The sequence below is a fragment of the Triplophysa rosa genome, linkage group LG9 (assembly GCF_024868665.1).
Source record: "Triplophysa rosa linkage group LG9, Trosa_1v2, whole genome shotgun sequence".
Classification (NCBI taxonomy): domain Eukaryota; kingdom Metazoa; phylum Chordata; class Actinopteri; order Cypriniformes; family Nemacheilidae; genus Triplophysa; species Triplophysa rosa.
The window spans coordinates 26,410,135-26,431,487 of NC_079898.1; the positions used below are offsets into that span (position 1 = coordinate 26,410,135).

General features: G+C 40.3%; 1 protein-coding gene across 4 annotated transcripts in view; it reads right to left on the minus strand.

Annotated features, from left to right (window-relative positions):
• lyst (lysosomal trafficking regulator) overlaps nucleotides 1-20,091 on the minus strand; it is a 50,257-nt gene extending 30,166 nt beyond the window's left edge. Inside the window, exons 1-8 of one of the 4 annotated variants that reach the window (XM_057342837.1) lie at nucleotides 20,034-20,091; nucleotides 19,282-19,466; nucleotides 10,142-10,233; nucleotides 6,461-6,647; nucleotides 5,763-5,853; nucleotides 2,519-4,604; nucleotides 1,303-2,293; nucleotides 973-1,134 (exon numbers count right to left, since the gene is read on the minus strand). In XM_057342837.1, coding sequence (XP_057198820.1) covers nucleotides 973-1,134; nucleotides 1,303-2,293; nucleotides 2,519-4,604; nucleotides 5,763-5,853; nucleotides 6,461-6,647; nucleotides 10,142-10,233; nucleotides 19,282-19,362 — 3,690 coding nt within the window. In that variant the 5' untranslated portion in view covers nucleotides 19,363-19,466; nucleotides 20,034-20,091. Of the gene's footprint in view, nucleotides 1-972; nucleotides 1,135-1,302; nucleotides 2,294-2,518; nucleotides 4,605-5,762; nucleotides 5,854-6,460; nucleotides 6,648-8,634; nucleotides 8,751-10,141; nucleotides 10,234-17,317; nucleotides 18,088-19,281 lie in introns of those variants that run through there. The other 3 variants (XM_057342838.1, XM_057342839.1, XM_057342840.1) reach the window with 3 other exon arrangements.
• Between the last annotated feature and the right edge of the window lie 1,262 nt (nucleotides 20,092-21,353).

The following is a 21,353-nucleotide window of genomic DNA, read 5'->3' on the forward strand; positions in this document are numbered from 1 at the left end:
ACACACACACACACACACACACACACACACACATGCACACACGTGCACACACACACGTGCACGCACACACACACACACACACACACACGTGCACGCACACACACGCGCGCGCGCACACACACACACACACACACGCGCACGTACACACACGCACAGCACGCACACACACACACACACGCACACACATGTCTGGTTTATTATCTCCGTGGGGACAGTCCATAGGAGTAATGATTTTAATACTGTACAAACTGTATATTTTACCCCCTAACCCTAAACCTAAAGTTCATAGAAAACTTTTTGCATTTTTAGATTTTTAAAAAAATTATAAGATTACGATTTATAAGCTTTTTTTGCCCATGGGGACCTCAATTTTTGGTGTGCATTCAGGTGTAGGTCCCCACCAGGATATAAAATCAAGGCCACACACACACAATATGTACAAACAGAAGCAGATCAACATTGTGTGTGTGTATTTCCCATTTCCACATGATAGAATGATTTCTGGGAATTACCCACAGATCATGCTGTTGTGAAGAAAATCTTTGCAACTGTCTAAGAGACCAATTACTGTATATTAATATCTAAAGTCTGTGTAACAAACAAAATACTCAGGCACAAAACAACACACAAACTAAATTATATACAACTGTGTCATAAAGAAATGAATCCCAAGCTTATAAATATTCACAATAACATTAAATAAGTTTTGGAACTTTTAGAAGTTGTAAAACACAATATAGCGTGAGCCGTAGCGCTGTGGTCTACACATGTGTTCCCGACACATATAAGACATTTAAGAGGTGTTGGCTCACTGGAACCCAGGTTTGACTCTGACCTGGCTCATTTCCTGATCCCACACTCACTCAAAGTCACTCATCTGAGCACCTGACCTCAACAGCTCAGGTCCGCAACCATAACTGCCACACCGTGGCTTCAACAAGGGTACAGAGCAAAAAAAAAACACCTAAATACCTTATCAGGCTTCTCCTCTGTGACATCTGGATTGCAGAACATTTCCGCCTGCGCTACTCTCAGCAAAGAATCAAACAGAGGGATGGCCAGTTCAGAGTTCACCACTCCAGAGCGAGAGAGCTGATCTCTCACCTCACACAGGGTCTCCTCCACAGATTGCAGCTATGAACACAAAACAGTCATTAGGAATGAGTCGAGCTGTCAATCAACAGCTGTTTTAAACTTACTGTATCGACAACATCGTGCAGCATTTCAAAACGCAATACATGTATGTCCAGCAGTATAAGGTAGATAACCAAGTTTAGGAAGAAAGTCAGCATGTGTGGTTACCTGAAAGGAAAAATCGGACTCGAGTCTCTGCAGGGCTGAATTGGCACTGTGGAGGCAGATCGCTAGAAGCGCCTCCAGTAGTCGAATGCTTTGTATGGGCCATTCCTCTTCGAGCCGGTGTGCTGGATCACTTGTCCTGCTCTCCATCTGAGAGGGGCTCAACGTGTCATTTAGATCATGCCATTGAGCCGTACCTGCTGCTGTTGCTACAACATCTGCCTGTGTCATAAGAGCTTGAGTGGGAGAGTCGGAATGGGACGGACTGGCTTTGCCTTTATTCTCTCTCTTCTTCTTGACTTTACAGTCCTTGTTTTTAGAGGTGAGCTTCTGTATGACCATTGTCATGAGGCGTGAACATACATCCAGTCCACCCAGTCTGAAAAACTGCCTCTGGAAAACCGGACTTGCCATGTACACCCAACGGCACACCGACCAGACATCAGCAGCCCTTCTCACCTGCTCTTTGGAAGGGAGAGCAACACTGTCCGGGGAGAGGCAGGGCAGACGCCCACCCAGCGGTTCACTAGCTGTGCTGTCATAACCCGAGGTATCCTCTGAGTCATTGGCAGAGTCTCTGTCAGAGTCTGCCTCTTTGCTTACGCACAGGAAGGCCACACACAGAAAAAGGTTGACTGTGTTCAAATGCGTTTCGCCTCGGTTACGGCTCGATCCGGAAAAAGACACTTTCCCACTTTTGCCCTTCGGCTGTGGGCACGCTTCTTTAAGTCCTTCGTAAAACTTAATGAGGCTCTGTGGGCCATCGCCAGCCCCACGTGAACCCAGTTCCTCCATGAGTCCGAGGATAGCTTCTCTCTCCTGGGCTTCAGCTCTTTCTTTCTCTTGTACGGCAGATTCGGCAGGATGACGCCCCGCATGCAAGATCAAGGTCTCAAACACTTCCAGCGCCCATGGACGAGTGAAGTCCAAGTAGATCAACTCTGTGGCTTGGTTCAGTCCGTTACAGCTCAGGAACAGATCACGCACCACCCGGCTGAGTTGGAACAAATAGAGAATAAACAATGATTTTGACAAATCTGAACTTTTTGTACATTTTCAGGTCAACAGAACACATTTTAGTACAAGAAAAGTATGCAAAAATATCACCCAATGCACTGGAATATACTGTAACGCTTTGATAAGAGATAACTAACACTGAGAAAGAGATGAAATACAGCAGAACTGATGCACCAGAGACAGAAAGTAGACACGGTCATACCTTGACTTTAGCAAAGCAGGCAGGGTTTGGAGATAAACCAGCAGTACGTCAACAGGAAGGCAGTGGGTATGATAGCTGCAGACCTGGCTACATGTAGTTGACACACCAAGCTGCTGAGCATGATGGGTTAGCTCCACCCCTCGCTGAAGAACAGGGTTAAAAATATGAGTGTAAAGTTGCCACTGCACTACTGCATTGCCCCTCAAAGTCAGCTGACATATGTGACCGGCAATCTGTTGACTCAATAGCCAGTCGTTCCCAAATACAATCTCCTGGTAGGCCTCTAAAGCATCCCACTTCCACAGCATGTCTTCAGCTCCTCCGCTGGGCAGGATACCTTGGGAGCGATAAGAAGGACTTGGGGACGCTGATAAGTTAGAATCTTTCCCAGGTCCACAGCTTTGCAAAGTCTCTTCAAGACCCGGAAACTGACTGCTATCCAAAGTACAGATGTTACATGAGGCAAGTTTAGCTTTTTCAGATGGTTGACCACCTCCGAGTTGTTCTAAGACAAGTCTACTGAGCACACTAAGCACGTGAGACTGGTAGCTCCGCAGTCCTGGGGCCTGAAATGCTTGAAGCAAAGGCCCTATGACAGACCTGGGGTCCATACAGCAACAGATGCCGACCGCTTGCACTCCTGCCAGCACCTGCAACACAGCGGGACCTGAGGGTGAGAGGCGCTGGAGCAGACGCAAACATTGGTGGGCACAAGCCGCAAGGCAGCAGCAGCGTTCAGGGTATCGCACTTTTCCATCACGTCCTTCTGAGTCCTCCTCAAAGGGGTTCCGTCGGGCTGCCTGCTTGAAAGCTGACACAGGCAATCCAGAGAGGTCACGATGATGGTGCAAAAAATGGGAGTATTCGCACCGACGGTGCCGACGACGTGCGCAGACAGACTGGTGTAGCTGCTCTGACTTGGCCCTCTTGACCGCACTGATGATCTTAAGCACACCAGCTATCAGACAACGCAGACGCTCGGAAGCTTCATTGCCGACTTCTGAATCTCGGGCTCCTGCTAAGGCTTCAAGGCGCAGAGCAGTCACCTCGAACAGCTCCAGGCCACGGTGTTGAACAAACTCTTGAACTAACTCAAGAGACTGACTAAAGAAAAAAGGGTTGGGAGCCGAGACCTGCAAGCAACCCAGCAGTAGCTGTAAGACACCCTCAAGGAGTTCTGGCAGTAGCAAAGCCCGGTGACGGTACCTCGAAAAGGAAAAATCCTCTTGTATTTCCTGCAGAGTCTTCTTCGGCCTCGGAGCAAAAGGGTCAGCTTGCCTTTCTAGACAGGCACGGATTTTTAATGTGGCTCTGAGAAGGTCAGTCAGGCTTCGACGCAGATTATCAGGAAGTGTTTCGTTTTGACCCACATCCACAAACATTAAGTGCAAAATGGTGCGTAAAAGCATTCTCTGAACAAGTGCAATTGGTTCCTCGCTCCAGCCTCCAGCCAGCTCATCGACCCCACCACAGCCGCCGGGTCCGCAGCAATCACCAAACTCTGCAAGTATCTCTGTGAGTGTGGGAACAACACTGACCGCAAGGCCTGGGTTGTGATTGATGGTCATGTCAAATTTGCAAACTTTTTCCAGAAGAGAAAGCAGAACATGGCAAAGGTCAAAGGGCGAGTTCTCCATGCGGTTGAAGATCGAGAGAGCTGTAGGGTCTGTTAGCATGTTAGCGTCCAGTGTGTGGGAGCCAAATGGCCTTTTGTGAGGTTGAGATCGCTCAACGGTGCTCATTGTATCAGGAGTAAGACATTGTGATGGTGCTTGAGATGGAATGTTGGACTGGTGAAGCTGGCAACTAACACGGATGGTCGAACTGTGAAAACGTCGATGTTTGCTCCCAGAGTGTGTGGTTTTATCATCAGAGTTGGCTTCGGAATCCGACGTGGAAAGCTGAGATTTGCGTGCATCCCTTACAGAGTATCGCTGAGCTGTTCTGCGTGACCGCCGTGACTTCCAAGAGCCAGATAAACGTTTGCCAGAGTTCTGCACATCACATTTTTCTTGCCCCGCCTTAAGAGAAATGGTCCTTCCCTCCTGGCACAGAAACACCTCTTGTAGTGAAGGCAGGTTGAAATCTAAACAAAATTAAACAAGGCAAAGTTAGAAATAAGGTCTACATTTACATTTGTCTCGACTAGCTTCAAGCTGTTACACAACCTGGTTCAATCCTGTGTCATTACAACAAGTCATGGGGACCTCTAGAGGTGCACCATTACGAGAACTAATAAGCAAACAATTTGAAAAGGAGCTGTTAGAAGAGATTAGCATGTCTACACTAAATAGCTCACGTCTCAAGGTCAATGAAAAGCCCCCAGGTTATTACTAGGGTTGGGAGTCGTTTTAATTTTATCTATTCCGATTCCAATTCTAATTCTGATTCTGCTTATCGATTTCGATTCTTATCGATTCCCAGTTTCGATTCCACAGTTGAAGTAAAACATTTAGATATCAACCTGTATGGTCATTTAGCCTGCTTATTGACTTATTTGCAAAATATATATATATATTTATGAGCAGAGTTTTGTGTATATTTACACATAGAAACACACCTTTTCTGATTTATTACAATTTGTATTATCATAGTTGAACTACATCATGGTTAAACTGCAGTTACTATAATGCAACTATGGTTAATTTGTGATTCTGTGCTTTAATACAAATTCTATATCTAAACTATGCTTACTATAGTAAAAAATATCGATAATTTTCATAAGGGCTTTTATTGAGATATCAGCAGATCATGCAACGCATGTACTTCTCTGAAAATATGCAGACAGGAATTCATAAGAGGAATTCAAATTTTAATCTCAAGTATCCGATTCCTATTCCTTTCGATTCCGATCCAATTCCTAGCCTTTCGATTCCGATTCCAAATTAGAATTGATTTTCGATTCCCAACCCTAGTTATTACTGTACTGTTTCATAAATCAAGCCATTTCGTGGTCTCACTTTTTGTGCATGAAGTCAGCTACTTAACAATTTATAAAGTCCTTGTAAGATCAAAATCACCGCCATCAGATGGTTAATAAAGCATATTGTAAAGAAACATATCGTGTTTCCAAATGAATACAAAGGAATTCAATAGCAGTACTTAAATATTTACAACAAGGTTAAAAATGAATGTTTACAATTTAGCTTGTAAAAAATGCAAAGCTAACGGGTTAAAAAAATGAGTTGCCTTATGTTGGCTCTGAATTTTCAAAAGAATTAGCAGAGTTTAGATGCTCTCTCACCTGGGGCTTTCTCCTCCTGTACAGGAATCTTCCAGACCAGAGGTAGCAGAGACAACAACAGTGTTAGCAGCTCTTCCCGACAGGTCAACTCCTAAGCGGCAAAGGTTTAAGACGGAGAGGTTAATTCAGGATTTAAATGAGATTCCTCACTCTGTCTCAGCAAGTCTTCCAGGATTGATGACCACTCTGAAGAAGCTTACTTAAGACTTCTCTCCCTTCTGCTGCCACGCAAACAGTAGACACACACAGACTGGCACTGATACCTGTAGAGATCTTTTAAAGGTTTGAAAGAAGAAGGGTTGGTTGGACATGAGGTACGATAGCACACCTCTAAATACTGGTTCCACCCCGAGCGAGAGAGCATTCTTCACACGGAGGAGAGAAAGCACTCTGACAAGTGTGAATTAAAAGCAAATACAGGAGGCAGCCTGCCACTGTGTCATGTGACCACAGATAAACAAGCATCTGACAGCAAGTTAATTAACATAGTGGATGAGGAACCACTATGCAAACACACAGGCCATTGATGTCGTGTTGAGAGAGAGTTCTGAGAAAAGGCCCGCGAGACACTTCAGACATGACTCATTACAACTCTCACTTCAAAGAGAGAGAGACAGAGAGACTTTTTTCTATATGAAAATAAATTAAATATCTCGTGTAATGTTTTATAATATCTCATGAAGGGTTTTGGGGCTGACCTGATCAATAACATAGTTCAAGGTGCTGAGGAGCAGGAAGCCACGTCCCCTCACCAGGTACTCCCCCAGGGCCACCATGTGACTCTCCTCCTCGTCCTCCACCCGCTGGGCCACCGCACTACACAACTGGTGCACATCCGTCAGGAACTCCCGTGCCAGGGTGTTACTGGCCCCACTCATGTCCGAGCTGCAAACATAAAATACTTGTTAGACATTCCCCATGTTTCACAGTTTTGCACCAGTTTATACTAAAAGCGAGACACTGCTTTCGGGGTTTTTCATGTTCTAAGCTAACAACAAAGTCCACCAATAAGCCCTTAAGTACATGACACACTCAAATATGGGTGAGATCGTCCATTCTCAATTACTATTTTGATTTTGTTTTGCTGCATGAATTGTAAGTATATTTATAGCCAACATTTCTTAACCTGTCACTATGAATGAATTAGATCATGCATTCTTTCATGCAGTCTGGAATCACCTTCTCAACAAAGCCCTGACTTCATGCAGTCTATAAATTATCCTTTTGAAATAGCTTTTATGTCAGGAGCGTGCCTATCATTTAAAACACTGGCTACCATTTGCTCACTAGGGCCCCTATTTTGACGATCTAAGCGCATGGTCTAAAGCACACTGCGCAGGTGCACTCAGGGTGTGTCCGAATCCACTTTTGCTAGTTTAACGATGGGAAAACGGTCGGCACGCCCGGGCGCATGGTCTAAACGGGTTGTCCTGATTCTCTTAATGAGTAATGGGTGTTTTTTGGGCGTAATGTGCAATAAACCAATCAGAGTGTCATCTCTCATTTCCTTCAAGAGGCAGTTGCGCTCTCGCCATGACGGATCGCTATTTACATGCCGGAGTTTGTTGGCAGAAAAGCTGAACGCTTCTCAAGTGAAGAAACTGATTTGCTCATTCGCGAAGTTAAAGAGCGCGAGCAGATCATCTACGGGACAAGCAGGAATCCACCAAAGCTTCCCGAGGTGACATGTAGGCATTTTTATATTTATGTTCACAATAATAATCTTTTACATTTTAATCTTTTATTGTTTCATATTTTAAAAAAAATTTGAGCTGCTGCACTTCCCTCTGTGTAATAAGCAAAGTGAATGCGCATTGTAGACCCACCCAGAGGTGCAATTTCTACAAATGCGCTTTTTAAATAACAAAAAAATATTGCGCCATTGACTTTAGACCAGGTTTGAGTTGATGAGTCTATGGTGCAGTCCATTTTCAGTTCCTCAAAATAGCAATGCGCCAACAAATGCACCTGCCCTGAACACACCTCTTTTTTAGACTAGGATGCCCATGGGCGCAAATGCATTTTCTATTTAAACAACGCGGCGCAGGACGGTAAAATGAGAACTGTGTCGGGCTGAAACTAGCAAAAACACTTGCGCCGCATTACGCCGGGTGTACGATAGGGCCCTAGATGTTGAAACAGGTCCACTAACATACACAAATTGATTGATGATCAATAACTTCAATAACAGTAACTTCAATCTCACAAGCCTTGTACATGTACTGAGCACAGCCTACATGACCTCATCGGCTCAATCATTTGGATAATGCAGCTATAACTCATCAAAACTAAATCAGTAGATTTATGGTTTGGAAACAGACTCATGTAAACTGAACTAATGTGATGCTATGCAACAGGTTTAATCTGAACAGAATATCTTGTGTCAGTATACACCGACCCAAGCATACAGTATCACATCAAGCAGTTATTCAATCTTCCACATCACCGCTGGACAGACGTCTCACTTTACCAAACAACATTTATATCAAAGAAACAGCCCCAAGACTTTAAAAACTAGTAAACCTCAGTTCTCTAGGTCCTAAAGAATGAATCTCACTAAACATGAACTGAAAAAATATTTTAAATAAAACAGTACAGCACCTTTGGCATAAATAAAAAATTACAAAGTGAATGAGAATTTGTGGTGAAAATGTCATGTTACGACCAGTCTTCAAAATAGGCTAAATTCTCTTAATAAAAACATGCATTAAAATAATGATGACTTACAAAAGGCGTAAAAGCACTTTTCTGAAGTGACAACTTCAATAAAAACACACTCAACACCAAGGACACTCACTGTATACACACTCTAATCCTGTGATAAAACACACTTCATCATCATCATCATCACACATTATTCTATCTGACATACCTCCTACAACAGGCCCGATGAGTAACTCAAAATCACCAACATAATCCACTAGTAAGAATTCCAGCTATCTGTTCCGTTCATGGTTACTGTACATTTCCTCCACTAACCTGCAGGCCTGAATCCACACGCCACCTCGATTTAATGACTGAATTTTCTGTCCTGTGCTCCATTAAAAGGCAATTTCTAATGGAAGCTCTCCAGATTTTGAGTTGATCAGTGCATCACATGAAAGCATGTGATGTCACATGGTCAAGCAGGGGCCGGCTGGGAAGCAAACCTCTGGTCAAGAATGAGAATCTGGCATTTGTCTGATGCTGAAACAAACCGATTAAAAACAAAAAAACTCTGAAAAGCAATAATGCAATCCGCTTTTTCTTTCCATCCCAATACTAGATAATGTTATTCAGACCTTGCTTGGTTAACGTTATCTTTGGGGTGTCATTCTGTATATTAGATGAGGTTCATTTGACTTTCAAAACATATAGACCACACACACACACACACACACACACACACACAGTCAACAATTAGGCTATATCATTGCAGGCCTTTATCTCGCATTACCTTTGTGACACCAAGAAATAAGCAGCAGGCTAAGCAATAATCGTCTGTGCAGAACACAAACTTATGAAAGAAACCATTAGGTCAACGGTCAAAAATGATTACACCGGTTCTGTTGAAAACCTACAATACTGTTCTGGTGTACCACATCTATAAATAAGCGCAAGTTACATTCAACAAAATTCTATTTATTAAAAAAGAGGCAATACAAGAGAAACAAAGCTAGAATAATTTTTATCAGAGTGATGTTTAACAATCACTCTGTGTACCTGCACCCGGCTGTTAACTAAGTAATTACTTTGTTATCTCTCTGAAATTAGATAAACCTTTCGAAGGGATCAAAGTGTTTAATAAAGAATGATCATGCGCTATAATATCAGTCTAATGCGCTTACATCAGATGGGTCATGACTTCTTTCGGTTCATGAGTTTTGGCTTGTTCCAGGAAGTGCACATGATCACAAGAGGAAGATTAGGAGCTGAAAAAACACGCTTAATTGAGTGCATGGCATGTAGCCACTTCGCTAGACAAAGAGAGTCTTCTAATCGATGGCCTCAATCAGGTCCTCTCAGCACAATGCAAATTAACATGAGCTCTTGCGGCTGGTTGCTATGATTCTCAGCCCATCTGGGCACGCGGTTCAATTGACTGAAGTGAAGGGGAGATCTCTAATTGGGTGTTCACATAAATACAAGATCAAATCTGTCTATATGTCTAAAACAGAAACAGTGAGAAAATGTTTGTTATTCGTTTTCTGATATTAATGTTGGCACACTGATATAATTTTGTTTACAAAAAATATTTCTGAAATGTGATCAGATCAAAAGACCATGATTATAAATGATATTATTCTAAAGATTATGAGAATCATTTCAGTCATATATTATATACACTGTCACATTGAGTCATTGTGGTCTGGATCAGACTGTTAAAGAGAAGCGTTTACCAGAACTTCAGCGCATCTTTTCCTCTCGGCTCACTGATGTGTCGCACACAGTGGAACAGACACAGAAAACTCTCCAAGCACTGAAGAATCACCTGAAACACAGAGAAACAATGTGTTAAGATTTTTCTCAATGTGTGAAGAAAATCACTTTTTTAATGTAATGTAAATGTTCTGACTGGACTGAAGAGAGCTTTGCATTGTGAATGTAAACATTATGTATAGATAATATATCAAACTCTCATTTCAAAAGATCAAGACAATTCCTGTATTTAATGTCTCTCCCTTCTAATGCAGCAAACATTCTCTTATTTAATCCAGGGGATTTCACCCATATACACAAGTGTTGCAGCACATTCACTCGAGCAGCGAGCACTCAAAATGTCCCAAGACTTCTCTGTTAGTCGTGTCAGCTTCCATTTACTGGAACAGACACAGAATAATCACATTACACAGAACAACTTCTACTCACATGAGTGGGGGTAGGGCTGAAACGATTTCTCGAGTTATTTGAATACAAAAAATCATCGAGGCAACAGCCTCGTTTAATCCATTTAACTACAGTACACACGGAGCGCTGCGTTTCCCCACGGACCGTTATTACTGACGCACAGCCCGCTAAACTCTGTTCATGTTACAGGGCTCTCAAGTCTCACACATTCACCACGAGACACACGCATTTTAATCTGTTCACACGCTCACACGTGTTTCTCATGCTGATAAATAACTGAGAGGTTATTGAAATGGTGAACTGCTATTTTACTGTTTTAGTCTATTTTGCGAGTGAAACTTGTTTTCTGGCTGCATTGAGTCCATCAAACTAGATGCGGACTAGTGGATGCCGAATCCTGTTATTTAAACATGCCATCTGTCTGTTCTGCGTGTCTGAGTGAATGAACTGCACAGTTTAACGTGCTACACGTTTGTCTGCGCTTTTTGAGGACATGAACTTCATCTCCAGAGTTACTCTGAGAGTTGAGCTGTGTCCTAAATGACTATGCACTCAACCATGTAGTGTATGGATTTTAGAAGGGTAGTGTCGTCCCAAATGGAATACTAAACGGTTTTATACTAACCGGAAGTATATCGGTTTCCCAGACGAGCGCAAATGACGTCAATCGCATGGCACAATGCGTGTGAATAAAAGTCAACTTGAACATTGAACAAACTACATTTGATTGTTAAAATCGCCTAAAAAACACTGTTGCGCACTGTTGCGTGATGACGTCAGACTCGAAACACCAAGGATTTAGTGAGAGCCCTTTTTTTCACTAACATTTTATTGTTTGAGTGAAGAAACAGACATACTAAAAAATAAGCGACTTCCGACAACCTGCCAAAATAAAAGTCCGGTTAACTCAGTATTTTATGTGGACAAATATATTACTATTTAATAGTAAAAAAAATAAAGAAACTAATTTAGATAAACTAAATGCATCATGCATAAGCTGAAGTTAGTTGTTTACCTTTGAAATGATTCTTTCTATTTTATTAATGTTTCTTATTTATACATTTGTATTATATTGCATTTTGAATGTAATATGGCAACGTAATGTATTAAATGGGTTAACTTTTTACAGATATAAATGTATGCAATTTCAGCAATAAAATATTTATTTTTTCTAAAAAGGAAACAAATTAGTTGTTCATTTTAAGAGACCTGTCTTATTTTCTCTTGTATATTTAGTATTGCTCTTTAATAAAGAATCGATGGAAAATCAGTAGAATACTCGATTACTAAAATAATCGATAGCTGCAGCCCTAAGCGGGGGTGAGGAACACACCAGACACACAAAACTACTACAAGAACAGCTGCTACAGGACTACACACTCAAAAGCATGCAAGACGTCCATACTGTGTGTGAAAAAGCATAAAATACTTGGATGTTCCGAGTCAGATTATATCACACTTTTTTGAATACCAAAAAAAAATGTAAATAAAACCTAAATAAATAAACTTGTCCAGTCGTTTTTAGGAACGAACTCCTGCAGACAGCTACCTGACCCTTTTAACCAGATAGCCAGTACTTGTGGGGGGGTTTGGTGGTCTGATCCTCCAGCTGTCGGCCGTCACGCACATGTAATAGCAGATGTGGCGGCAGGATCAGCATGCTACAATAACCCATGTGACAGAGTTGAGCTCATCGTCTGGGTCACGGAGATCGACTTCAACACCTGACAGAGTCACTAATGAGATCATAACACATTGTTTGTGAGACTGACCCCTAAAGTGACCCAAACCTTTTCATTTAATTTGGTAAATCAATAAAAAAATTTCATCTAAAAGTTTTAATCTTTATTCCCAGTTTGCAATTAGGACTCTCAAATATATGTTTGCATTATTCGGGTGAAATGGCTTCGATAGAAGTAAACTGACAGAAGTTATCCATCTAGATGTTTGTGAAATCCTTTCTAGGAGACTCAATTTGCTTTCAGTTTTACAAGATCTGTACAAACAAATCACTTCCTATTGACATTTACAGTAACATTAAAACCCAGCTGTCACATGAGGAACACATAAAGTACTGATGCTAGAGATAATAAGGTTCTGGGCCAGGTTGGAAGAAACCCATTAAGATTAGAAAACCCTTAGTGACAATACTGTTACAAGAATTAAAGTCCCCATGAACCGGAAGTTGTGATCGTTTTTACTTCCGTATTTTGACACATTTCCGAGTGAAATGGAATTTCGAATGAAAAAAGAGTGGGCGTGGCTTTCATTTTTCATTACAATTTGATGGGATGTATAAAAACAGCCGTTGCATTTCAAAATGGAACTGGCAGCAGACTGACCGTTGAAGGGGAGGAGTTAACAGATGCTCCGCCCAAGCCATCTAACATGCGTCATTTAAGATGGATAGTCATTACAGGAAGGAAGTGCATTTTCAGATTTTAGCTAAAGATTATGAGGGCACACGAATTTTTAAAAGAGAATGATCCACATTGGTTAGCTATATACAATAAAAGCTGCAATATTTCATGATAGGCATTTTTATTTCACTTGTACTATAAGGGTTTTCTTAACTTAAAGTGGAAGTTCACCCAAAAATCAACTTTGTGTGATTTTTTACTCACCCACATGACGTTAAACATGTTTAGAGAAATTCCGGCGTCTTCGGAGTACAAATAAAGATATTTAGGTGACATCCGAGAGCTTTCCAGGCCTCCTCATTGAAACCATGGTGTCAGTTTTTGCCAAGGTCCAGAAAAGTACTAAAGACATCGTTAAATTGGTCCATCCGCGCATAGTGGCACAGTTGAATTTTTTTGAAGCGAAGAGAATGCTTTATGTGCAAAAAACAAAACCAAAATACCGACTTTAATGGATATATTCTCCTCTGTCTTGTCAGTGTATGGCGCGCGTTCACGAGAGCACTTCTTCGTCTTCTGCATGTAAACACAGAGTTGTGCTTCCGCTTGTGACTCAGAGCGCTGGCATCCAATAGGGGCAAGCCCCATGCGGCGTTCGGCGCACAAACCTGTTTATTTTTGAAGTGCTCTCGTCCAAGAAGAAGACGAAGAAGTGCTCTTGTGAACGCGAGTCTATTAATACTGTTCCGTGTTTGTATTGGCCAACCAAGTAGATATTTCAGCAAACGCACATCTTTCTTCTCAAAATGATATGCATATTTTCTGGGGTTGAGTCATTTCACAGTGGTTCATTGCATGTTGCGTGCTGTGCATCATATGGTATCTGGAAAGCACACACGGAATGTGCACAGCACAGGAAGTAACACATGGCGGTGTTTATATTCTTTACTTGAGCCAGTCTCATTTGCAGAAGTTCATACTGCTATTGCAAAAGATCAAAACAAAGTTCTTGTTTTAGTTTCTAGTAATCAGGGCTTGAACTCAAACTGCTCTGATGTAGGGCTGCAGCTATCGATTATTTTAGTAACCGAGCATTCTACTGATTTTCCATCGATTAATCGGGTATTCGGATAATAAGTACTTTTTCTTTATTAAAGAGCAACTCTAAATATACAAGAGAAAATAAGACAGGTCTCTTAAAATGAGCAACTAATTTGTTTCCTTTTTAGAAAAATTAACATATTTATTGCTGAAATTGCATACATTTATATCTGTGAAAACTAAACCCATTTAGTACATTCCATTGCCATTTTACATTCAAAATGAAATATAGGCCTAATACAAATGTATAAATAAGAAACATTAATAAAAATAGAAAGAATAATTTCAAAGGTAAACAACTAACTTCAGCTTATGCATGATGCATTTAGTTTATCTAAATTAGTTTAGTTTCTTCTTTTACTATTAAATAGTAATATATTTGTCCACATAAAAATACGGAGTTAACCAGACTTTTATTTTGGCAGGTCATCGGAAGACGCTTATTTTTTAGTGTGTTAGCTTCACTCAGTAAAATGTTCTGAAATAAACTCTCAGAGCAACTCTGGAGATGAAGTTCATGTCCTCATAAAGCACAGACGCAGACAAATTCACGAGAATAATGCGTGTAGCACGTTAAACTGTGCAGTTCATTCACTCAGACACGCAGAACAGACAGATGGCATGTTTAAATAACAGGATTCGGCATCCACTAGTCCGCATCTAGTTTGATGGACTCAATGCAGCCAGAAAACAAGTTTCACTCGCAAAATAGACTAAAACAGTAAAATAGCAGTTCACCATTTCAATAACCTCTCAGTTATTTATCAGCATGAGAAACACGTGTGAGCGTGTGAACAGATTAAAATGCGTGTGTCTCGTGGTGAATGTGTGAGACTTGAGAGCCCTGTAACATGAACAGAGTTTAGCGGGCTGTGCGTCAGTAATAACGGTCCGTGGGGAAACGCAGCGCTCCGTGTGTACTGTAGTTAAATGGATTAAACGAGGCTTCGAGGCAACAAAAATTGCCTCGATGATTTTTTGTATTCGAATTACTCGAGGAATCGTTTCAGCCCTACTCTGATGTTAAAACTGATTCCATCAGTACAGTCTCATAGAAAAAAATATTCTGGGTTGAATACAGCTTAAAGGGATATTTCACCTAAAAATGAAAATTCTGTCATCATTTACTGACCTTCCAGTTTTGTTCCAAATGTGTATAAATGTCTTTGTTCTGATGAACACAGAGAAAGATATTTTGAAGAATGCTTATAACCAAACAGATCTCAACACCCATTGACTACAATAGTAGGAAAAAAAACAATGGTCGTCAAAAGTTCCCCAGAACTGTTTGCTGTCCTACATTCTTCAAAATATCTTCTTTTGTGTTCAACAGAACAAAAAAAATGATAAAGTAATTTTTCCTACTATGGGAGTCAATGGGTGTTGAGATCTGTCAGGTTATAAGCATTCTTCCAAATATCTTTCTCTGTGTTCATCAGAACAAAGACATGTATACACATTTGGAACAACTCAAAGGTCAGTAAATGATGACAGAATTTTCATTTTTGGGTGAAGTATCCCTTTAAGGTTTATAGCCACTCGCCAAGCATGTGTGACATGCAAAAAATAATATTGACTCAAAAGTTTCATCCGTGCTGTGGTGCTACATAAAAAGACAGTGCCACTAAAATAAATAAATACAAATACGCTGTAGTGTTTTAGAACAAAAGAGAACATGTTTATGCACGCCTGTGAGATGACTTTATATTAACACAGCAAACAAACACCATGGTAGCAACATTAACAAGCAGTAAAAATGTATACACTAGTTAAACTGTGGTAAGAAGAAACAAGATATTCGAGAGTGTAACATTTCGCATTTAGTAAATAATCTCTACAGATGTTTCTGAATGATATTATGCTGTAAATGAAAGCATAAAAAACAAGAAAAATAATCTCACTTTTCACTTGTAATCAAATTAAGTTTCATGTTTAATAAAACGTCTAGACATCTCGTTTGAGTAAGAAACTGTACATTTGTTGTACAGGAAGAGGTTGATTGAAAAGTGGGCCATCTATCACATCACATCACAGGCAGTGACAGCGGTGGAAACATGACTCACCAGACAGAGATGAATTATTCACGGCATTGAGTCAGTTAACCAGAGCACAATACGTGCAACCAGGAGGACAGATGCGAGGGTCATGCCAGCATTTACAAAAGCAAAAATACACAATGATCAACTGAAGCAAGCTAAAGATTCTGATTTATAAAGGCCAGTAACAGAAGTCACATATAGAAATCGAACCTTTAACCCCTTGCCTAATAAAGTTGCATAAGAGAAAGACTCAAGAGACAGCTCTGACAGCTCTTTTAATGATAAGACACATTAAACAGCCATGTTTCAAAATAAATAACTACTTCCAGCTCATATATAACGTGTTTGTATTTACCATTCCAGTTTGTACATACCATTCAGAGTGGCAAACACTCTCAACAACACTTCCACGTAGAAATTTCAACAGATTGGCAAAATGGCAAACGCATCTTTTATCTTCTCTCTTATCACAATATATGCATGCAAGCTCCGCTCCCTTTAACCTCGTTTAACCCACAGCTGGATAATGACTCATAATCTTCAGGCAGACCATAGTATCAAGGGCTCAGAATTGTGTTCTGGATCAGTCCAACTTAATATTTAAGAGGAACAGTCAGTTTCTCAACATCAGTTGTTAGGAGGATGGGGTTATTTTGTGTTTGTAAAGACATACAGTATTGCCACAATACCACAAATACAGGTCTTCTTACAGACACATAGAAACCTGAAGGAATCCTGACATGATCTGATGGCTGCTATGATTGATGGAGTGCACAGGAAGACCAGATTAAGACTTCTCACTGAAACTGTGAGTGTAAACCTTTGCTACTGTATTTACTCTCACAGCCTCATCTCACCGTCTGTGAGCTCCAACACGAGACGTGTGTCAGTGAGATTACAACAATCTCAAGAAATCAAAATGTTACTTTATTAAGACACGTCACATTAACACAACAAAAGAAAACAACAAAAAATCTAGCACACAACCAATATAATCTACATAACTGTTTTAGGGCTGAACATCACTAAATATTCACAATCTCTCACTGCATTCGGTACATATTTCTAAATAAGTCTCAGAAACGCTACATAGCTGTGTTTACTGCATAAATAATAAATATCACACACGAGCCTCACGAGGCAAGACAAATATTTCAATTTAACTACAGCATTAGCTAAATCACTCAGCACTAGTCGTGAAATGCAAACATTGAAATCACTAACTTACGCACAATCCATCAACATCGTTCCAGAAAACAAAAATGAAGAATCTCACTCAAGAGTTAGATGCAACTAACTTGTACAAATACAGAGATGAAAAGCCACAAGAAGTTATGCAAACTGGCAGCCGGCAGCCAGCATCCTGCCAGCCACAGAATGTCATTTCTCTCATCAGGATCACATTAAATCACATCTGAAAACATCACATGATGTTAAGCTTCCTCAAGAGATTTAAAGCAACACTAACATGACGAATAAAACAACACCAAACGAGAGTGACATGCAACAGCGTGCGGTTACAGCGAGGCATCCAGTTAACGGTTTCTCTGAACTTTCACTTTGACCCAAACATCAGAGGAAGTCACAGTTGTACACAAAACAAACCTGAACATTTTCATCCTAAACAGAACAGTACTAAAACTGCACAACAGCCACAGTACAACTGAACAACTTTACCACATGGCTACAAATTATTTTAAAGGATTTTAAAGGAACTAAAGAGACACTGTTCAACAAATCTTACATAATCAAAGCAGGGTGTCGTATTTACACTGTAGGTGTTGAGTAGAACTGTCACTGAAACCAAACTAAAAGGAAGATGAAAGTGAGAGCTGCATGAAACTTGTGAACACCTATGACCACAAAACACGTGTCAATCGACACACATGCTGACAAAACTTCAACTAGGCACAAGCAGACCCTCTAAAATCTTACACCAATTGACAAAGACAGAGGCATTGGGACCTTCTGTGTTATTAAACAAGTGACAAAAGTATCAGACCGAACAATAAACTGTATATTTGTGTATTTATAGCATTTAGCAGATACCTTTATCTAAAACAACAAAAATAAGGAAAACAATAACAATGAAGTGATTTGTCTTAAGGAGGCGATAATGCGAGAAGTGCTGTACAATGTTACGAACTTTTAACAATTGCCTGTTTGGGTGTCACAGTTTTACAAGCTACTGCCTGAAATTAAGCCATCACAAAAAAATCATCAAAGTAATCACAAACGAAGGGCAATTCTTTATGCAGACCATCGACATTTTTCTCTATGTCAAGTTCAAAAAGGAAGTGAGAATCCAACTGACATTCAAAATATCGTCATCTGAACTATTCTGAGCACCTGCTTTGAGCAGACATGCAAGAAATAAACATGATTATAATCAACCTGAAGTGCATTGATGCGATTATGAAGGTATTTGTATCTCAATGCATTGTGTCAAGAGTATCAAGATTTATGGTTCATCTGAAAGAAGAGATAAGTATCTAAACCACAGAGGACAGCATTAGATAAATCCCATATCATATCCGACTCATTCACTTCTCATCCCAAATGTCGTGTTATGGTCGACTTAAAAGGGAAGTTCCGCCAAAAATAAGAATAAGAATATGTATTCATCCTCATGTCACGTCAACCCTGTATGAGTTTCTTTCCTCTGCAGAACACAAACGAAGATATTTTGAAGAATGTTGATAACCAAACATCATTGAACCCCACTGACTCCATTATATGAACACAAAACCACTCATACATTTATCAAAATGTCTTCTTTTGTGTTCCCCTGAAAAAAGAGTCACATTCATGCAAGTAAATGATGACAGATCTTTATTTTTGGTGATCTTTGCCTTTGCTAATGACAAAATAGAGAATATTCTGAGTGTGTTAAACATCTGGGCCCGGTTTCACAGATAAGGTTTATCTTAATCCAGGACTATGTTTTAGTTAAATTAGGATATTTAAGTCGCTTTTATTAAAATGCCTTCGATAAACACATTACTGGTGTGCACCTTGAGACAAAACAACGGCACTGACATATTTTAAGATATGTTAGGGCAATTTATTTTCAGTTAAATCAGCTCAAACTTTCGTTTTAGTCTGGGATTAGGGTTAAGGCTTGTCTGTGAAACCGGGCAATAAAGTTTGTCTTTTCTTGTCCCCTGCAGTCAGTTAGCAGTCGGGTCTTACCTGCAGATCTGCTCCCTGAGAGCGACAGTCCATGTACTTCTCCCAGGCCAGGGACAGATCAGCCAGGTGTGGGCTGGCCATGTCCGGCTGATGGTCTCCGGCTCCGGATCATCCACAGAAGATGACAGGAACGCTAAACTCCAGTTAAATGTGAAGTGGCTGCACTGGAGGGCCGCGTCATCTCGCTGGCGGTCCGTCCGGATGAGGGGGAGTCCGTTAAATCCGTTAGTTCCTCCAGGAGAGAACTTTTGAAATTTAAAACGTACGACTGGCGCGAAGTCGGCTGCGCACGAGACCGCTCATATCATGATTTTCAGATTTCACACAATTGTTTGGTAAAGTTTTTTAGTCCGTTTATTTCTGTGGCATGCAATTTTATCTAGCTGACAGTTACTGTCAAGTTTAACGTCGCAAGTGGACAAATAGGACAAGAGCAATGATAACAGAGCGCGCGCAACACAAGTTGAAGCTTCGGACTCAACGTTAACGAATTTCACTACGATTAAACGGTCAAATGAATAGTGTTTGGGTTAAATTTGTGATAAGAGATTCATATTAGAAAATATCTGGATCGTGTCGCGCAAACGGCAGACGCAGAATATCCCGCAGCGTAGGCTAGCAGTCATTGATTTACTTCTGTCAGATATGAGATAGCAAAATGTCAAACGCTCGTTTTTATCGTCGTATTCATACCGTATACATCAATGCAACATTTAAGAGGTGTACAATTGAATAAATGGCAATATACGTACCTCCAGTCTCGCTTTACACATATACACAAGCAGTTTACAAGAAAAAAAATCGCATGCAAAACACTACAGGAAATAACGCCCACAAAGCATCATCCGACGCCGCTATTGGTTGAAATGATGCTAACCTCCTGTCAATCAAAGCTGTGGCCTCGAGGACGATCCCTCTCACCAATCATTCGAATGACGTCAACCGTGTCCCCCAAAGTGGGCGGGGATTAAGCCCTACGCTCGCCATTTACTGCGGTGGGCGGGGAAAATGTGATGACGCTGTTGCGCAGTGGGTCGGGGAGTACCGGTCGCTGTAAAAAATTATATGATTTAGATACATTTTTATTATATAAATATTTTGTTATGTCACATAAACACACACTTTATTGAACAAATAAAAATATGTTTGCTGGAGTGTTTTCAAACGTCAAACGATTTTACGACTGAACTCAGATCAGATCGAGCGGGATCAGCGTCACTCTGTTCCATGTCGTCACAGCTCTTTTGCAGCGATTCATTCATTATTTACACGCATTAACCTCTTTTAATCCACGACACGTTACTGTTGAACCCAAAACTGCCCTGAATAAGAGCTTCTAAAAGTAAACTTAACATTATTTTAGTAATTTAAGATAGATATATAGACGAACACACACACACACACACAATGACAACTAAAATCAACTCACTGTAAAATTTTAAAATGTAAATAAAACTGCCACAAAGAAATAACAATACAATGATTATAAGATAAAAAGAATGTTAAAACGATTTTCAGGCTGCTGTTGCCCCCTGGTGGTCACATCTGTGTATGATGTGTCTGTGTCTATATGACTGTCACTGTACTGTATGACTCTTTGAGATTCTCTTCTACTTTCTGATCAGAACCAGATTTTTTTCTGAAAGAATGTTATACTATATTATAATTTACATAATAAAATTATAAATAAAACACTATTTTATCAAAACATTGAATCACATGTAAAAATGATCCTTTTAGGTTATTTAACCATTCCTTGTCACTTTTAACATTCTTTTTATTCTCTAAACAAGTTTTAAGCAACTGTTTTTTAGAACGGCCCGAAGAACATCAGAAATTAAATAAAAAAATAATTAAATTTTCTTTTCAAACCACCATAAACATAAGTTTGTTCTGTCTGTATCTTTTATGTCCATCTACTGTACAGTTGATGTCTACTCCCCCCCCCCCCCAAAAAAACAACCCTTTTACTTCCAGTGTGCTGCTTTAAGATTCCAGCAGGCAAGAGTTTGTTTAGACAACATCTAAAGTTTGTTTTTTCCCTTGACCGATAACGTTTTTTTTTATTTTTT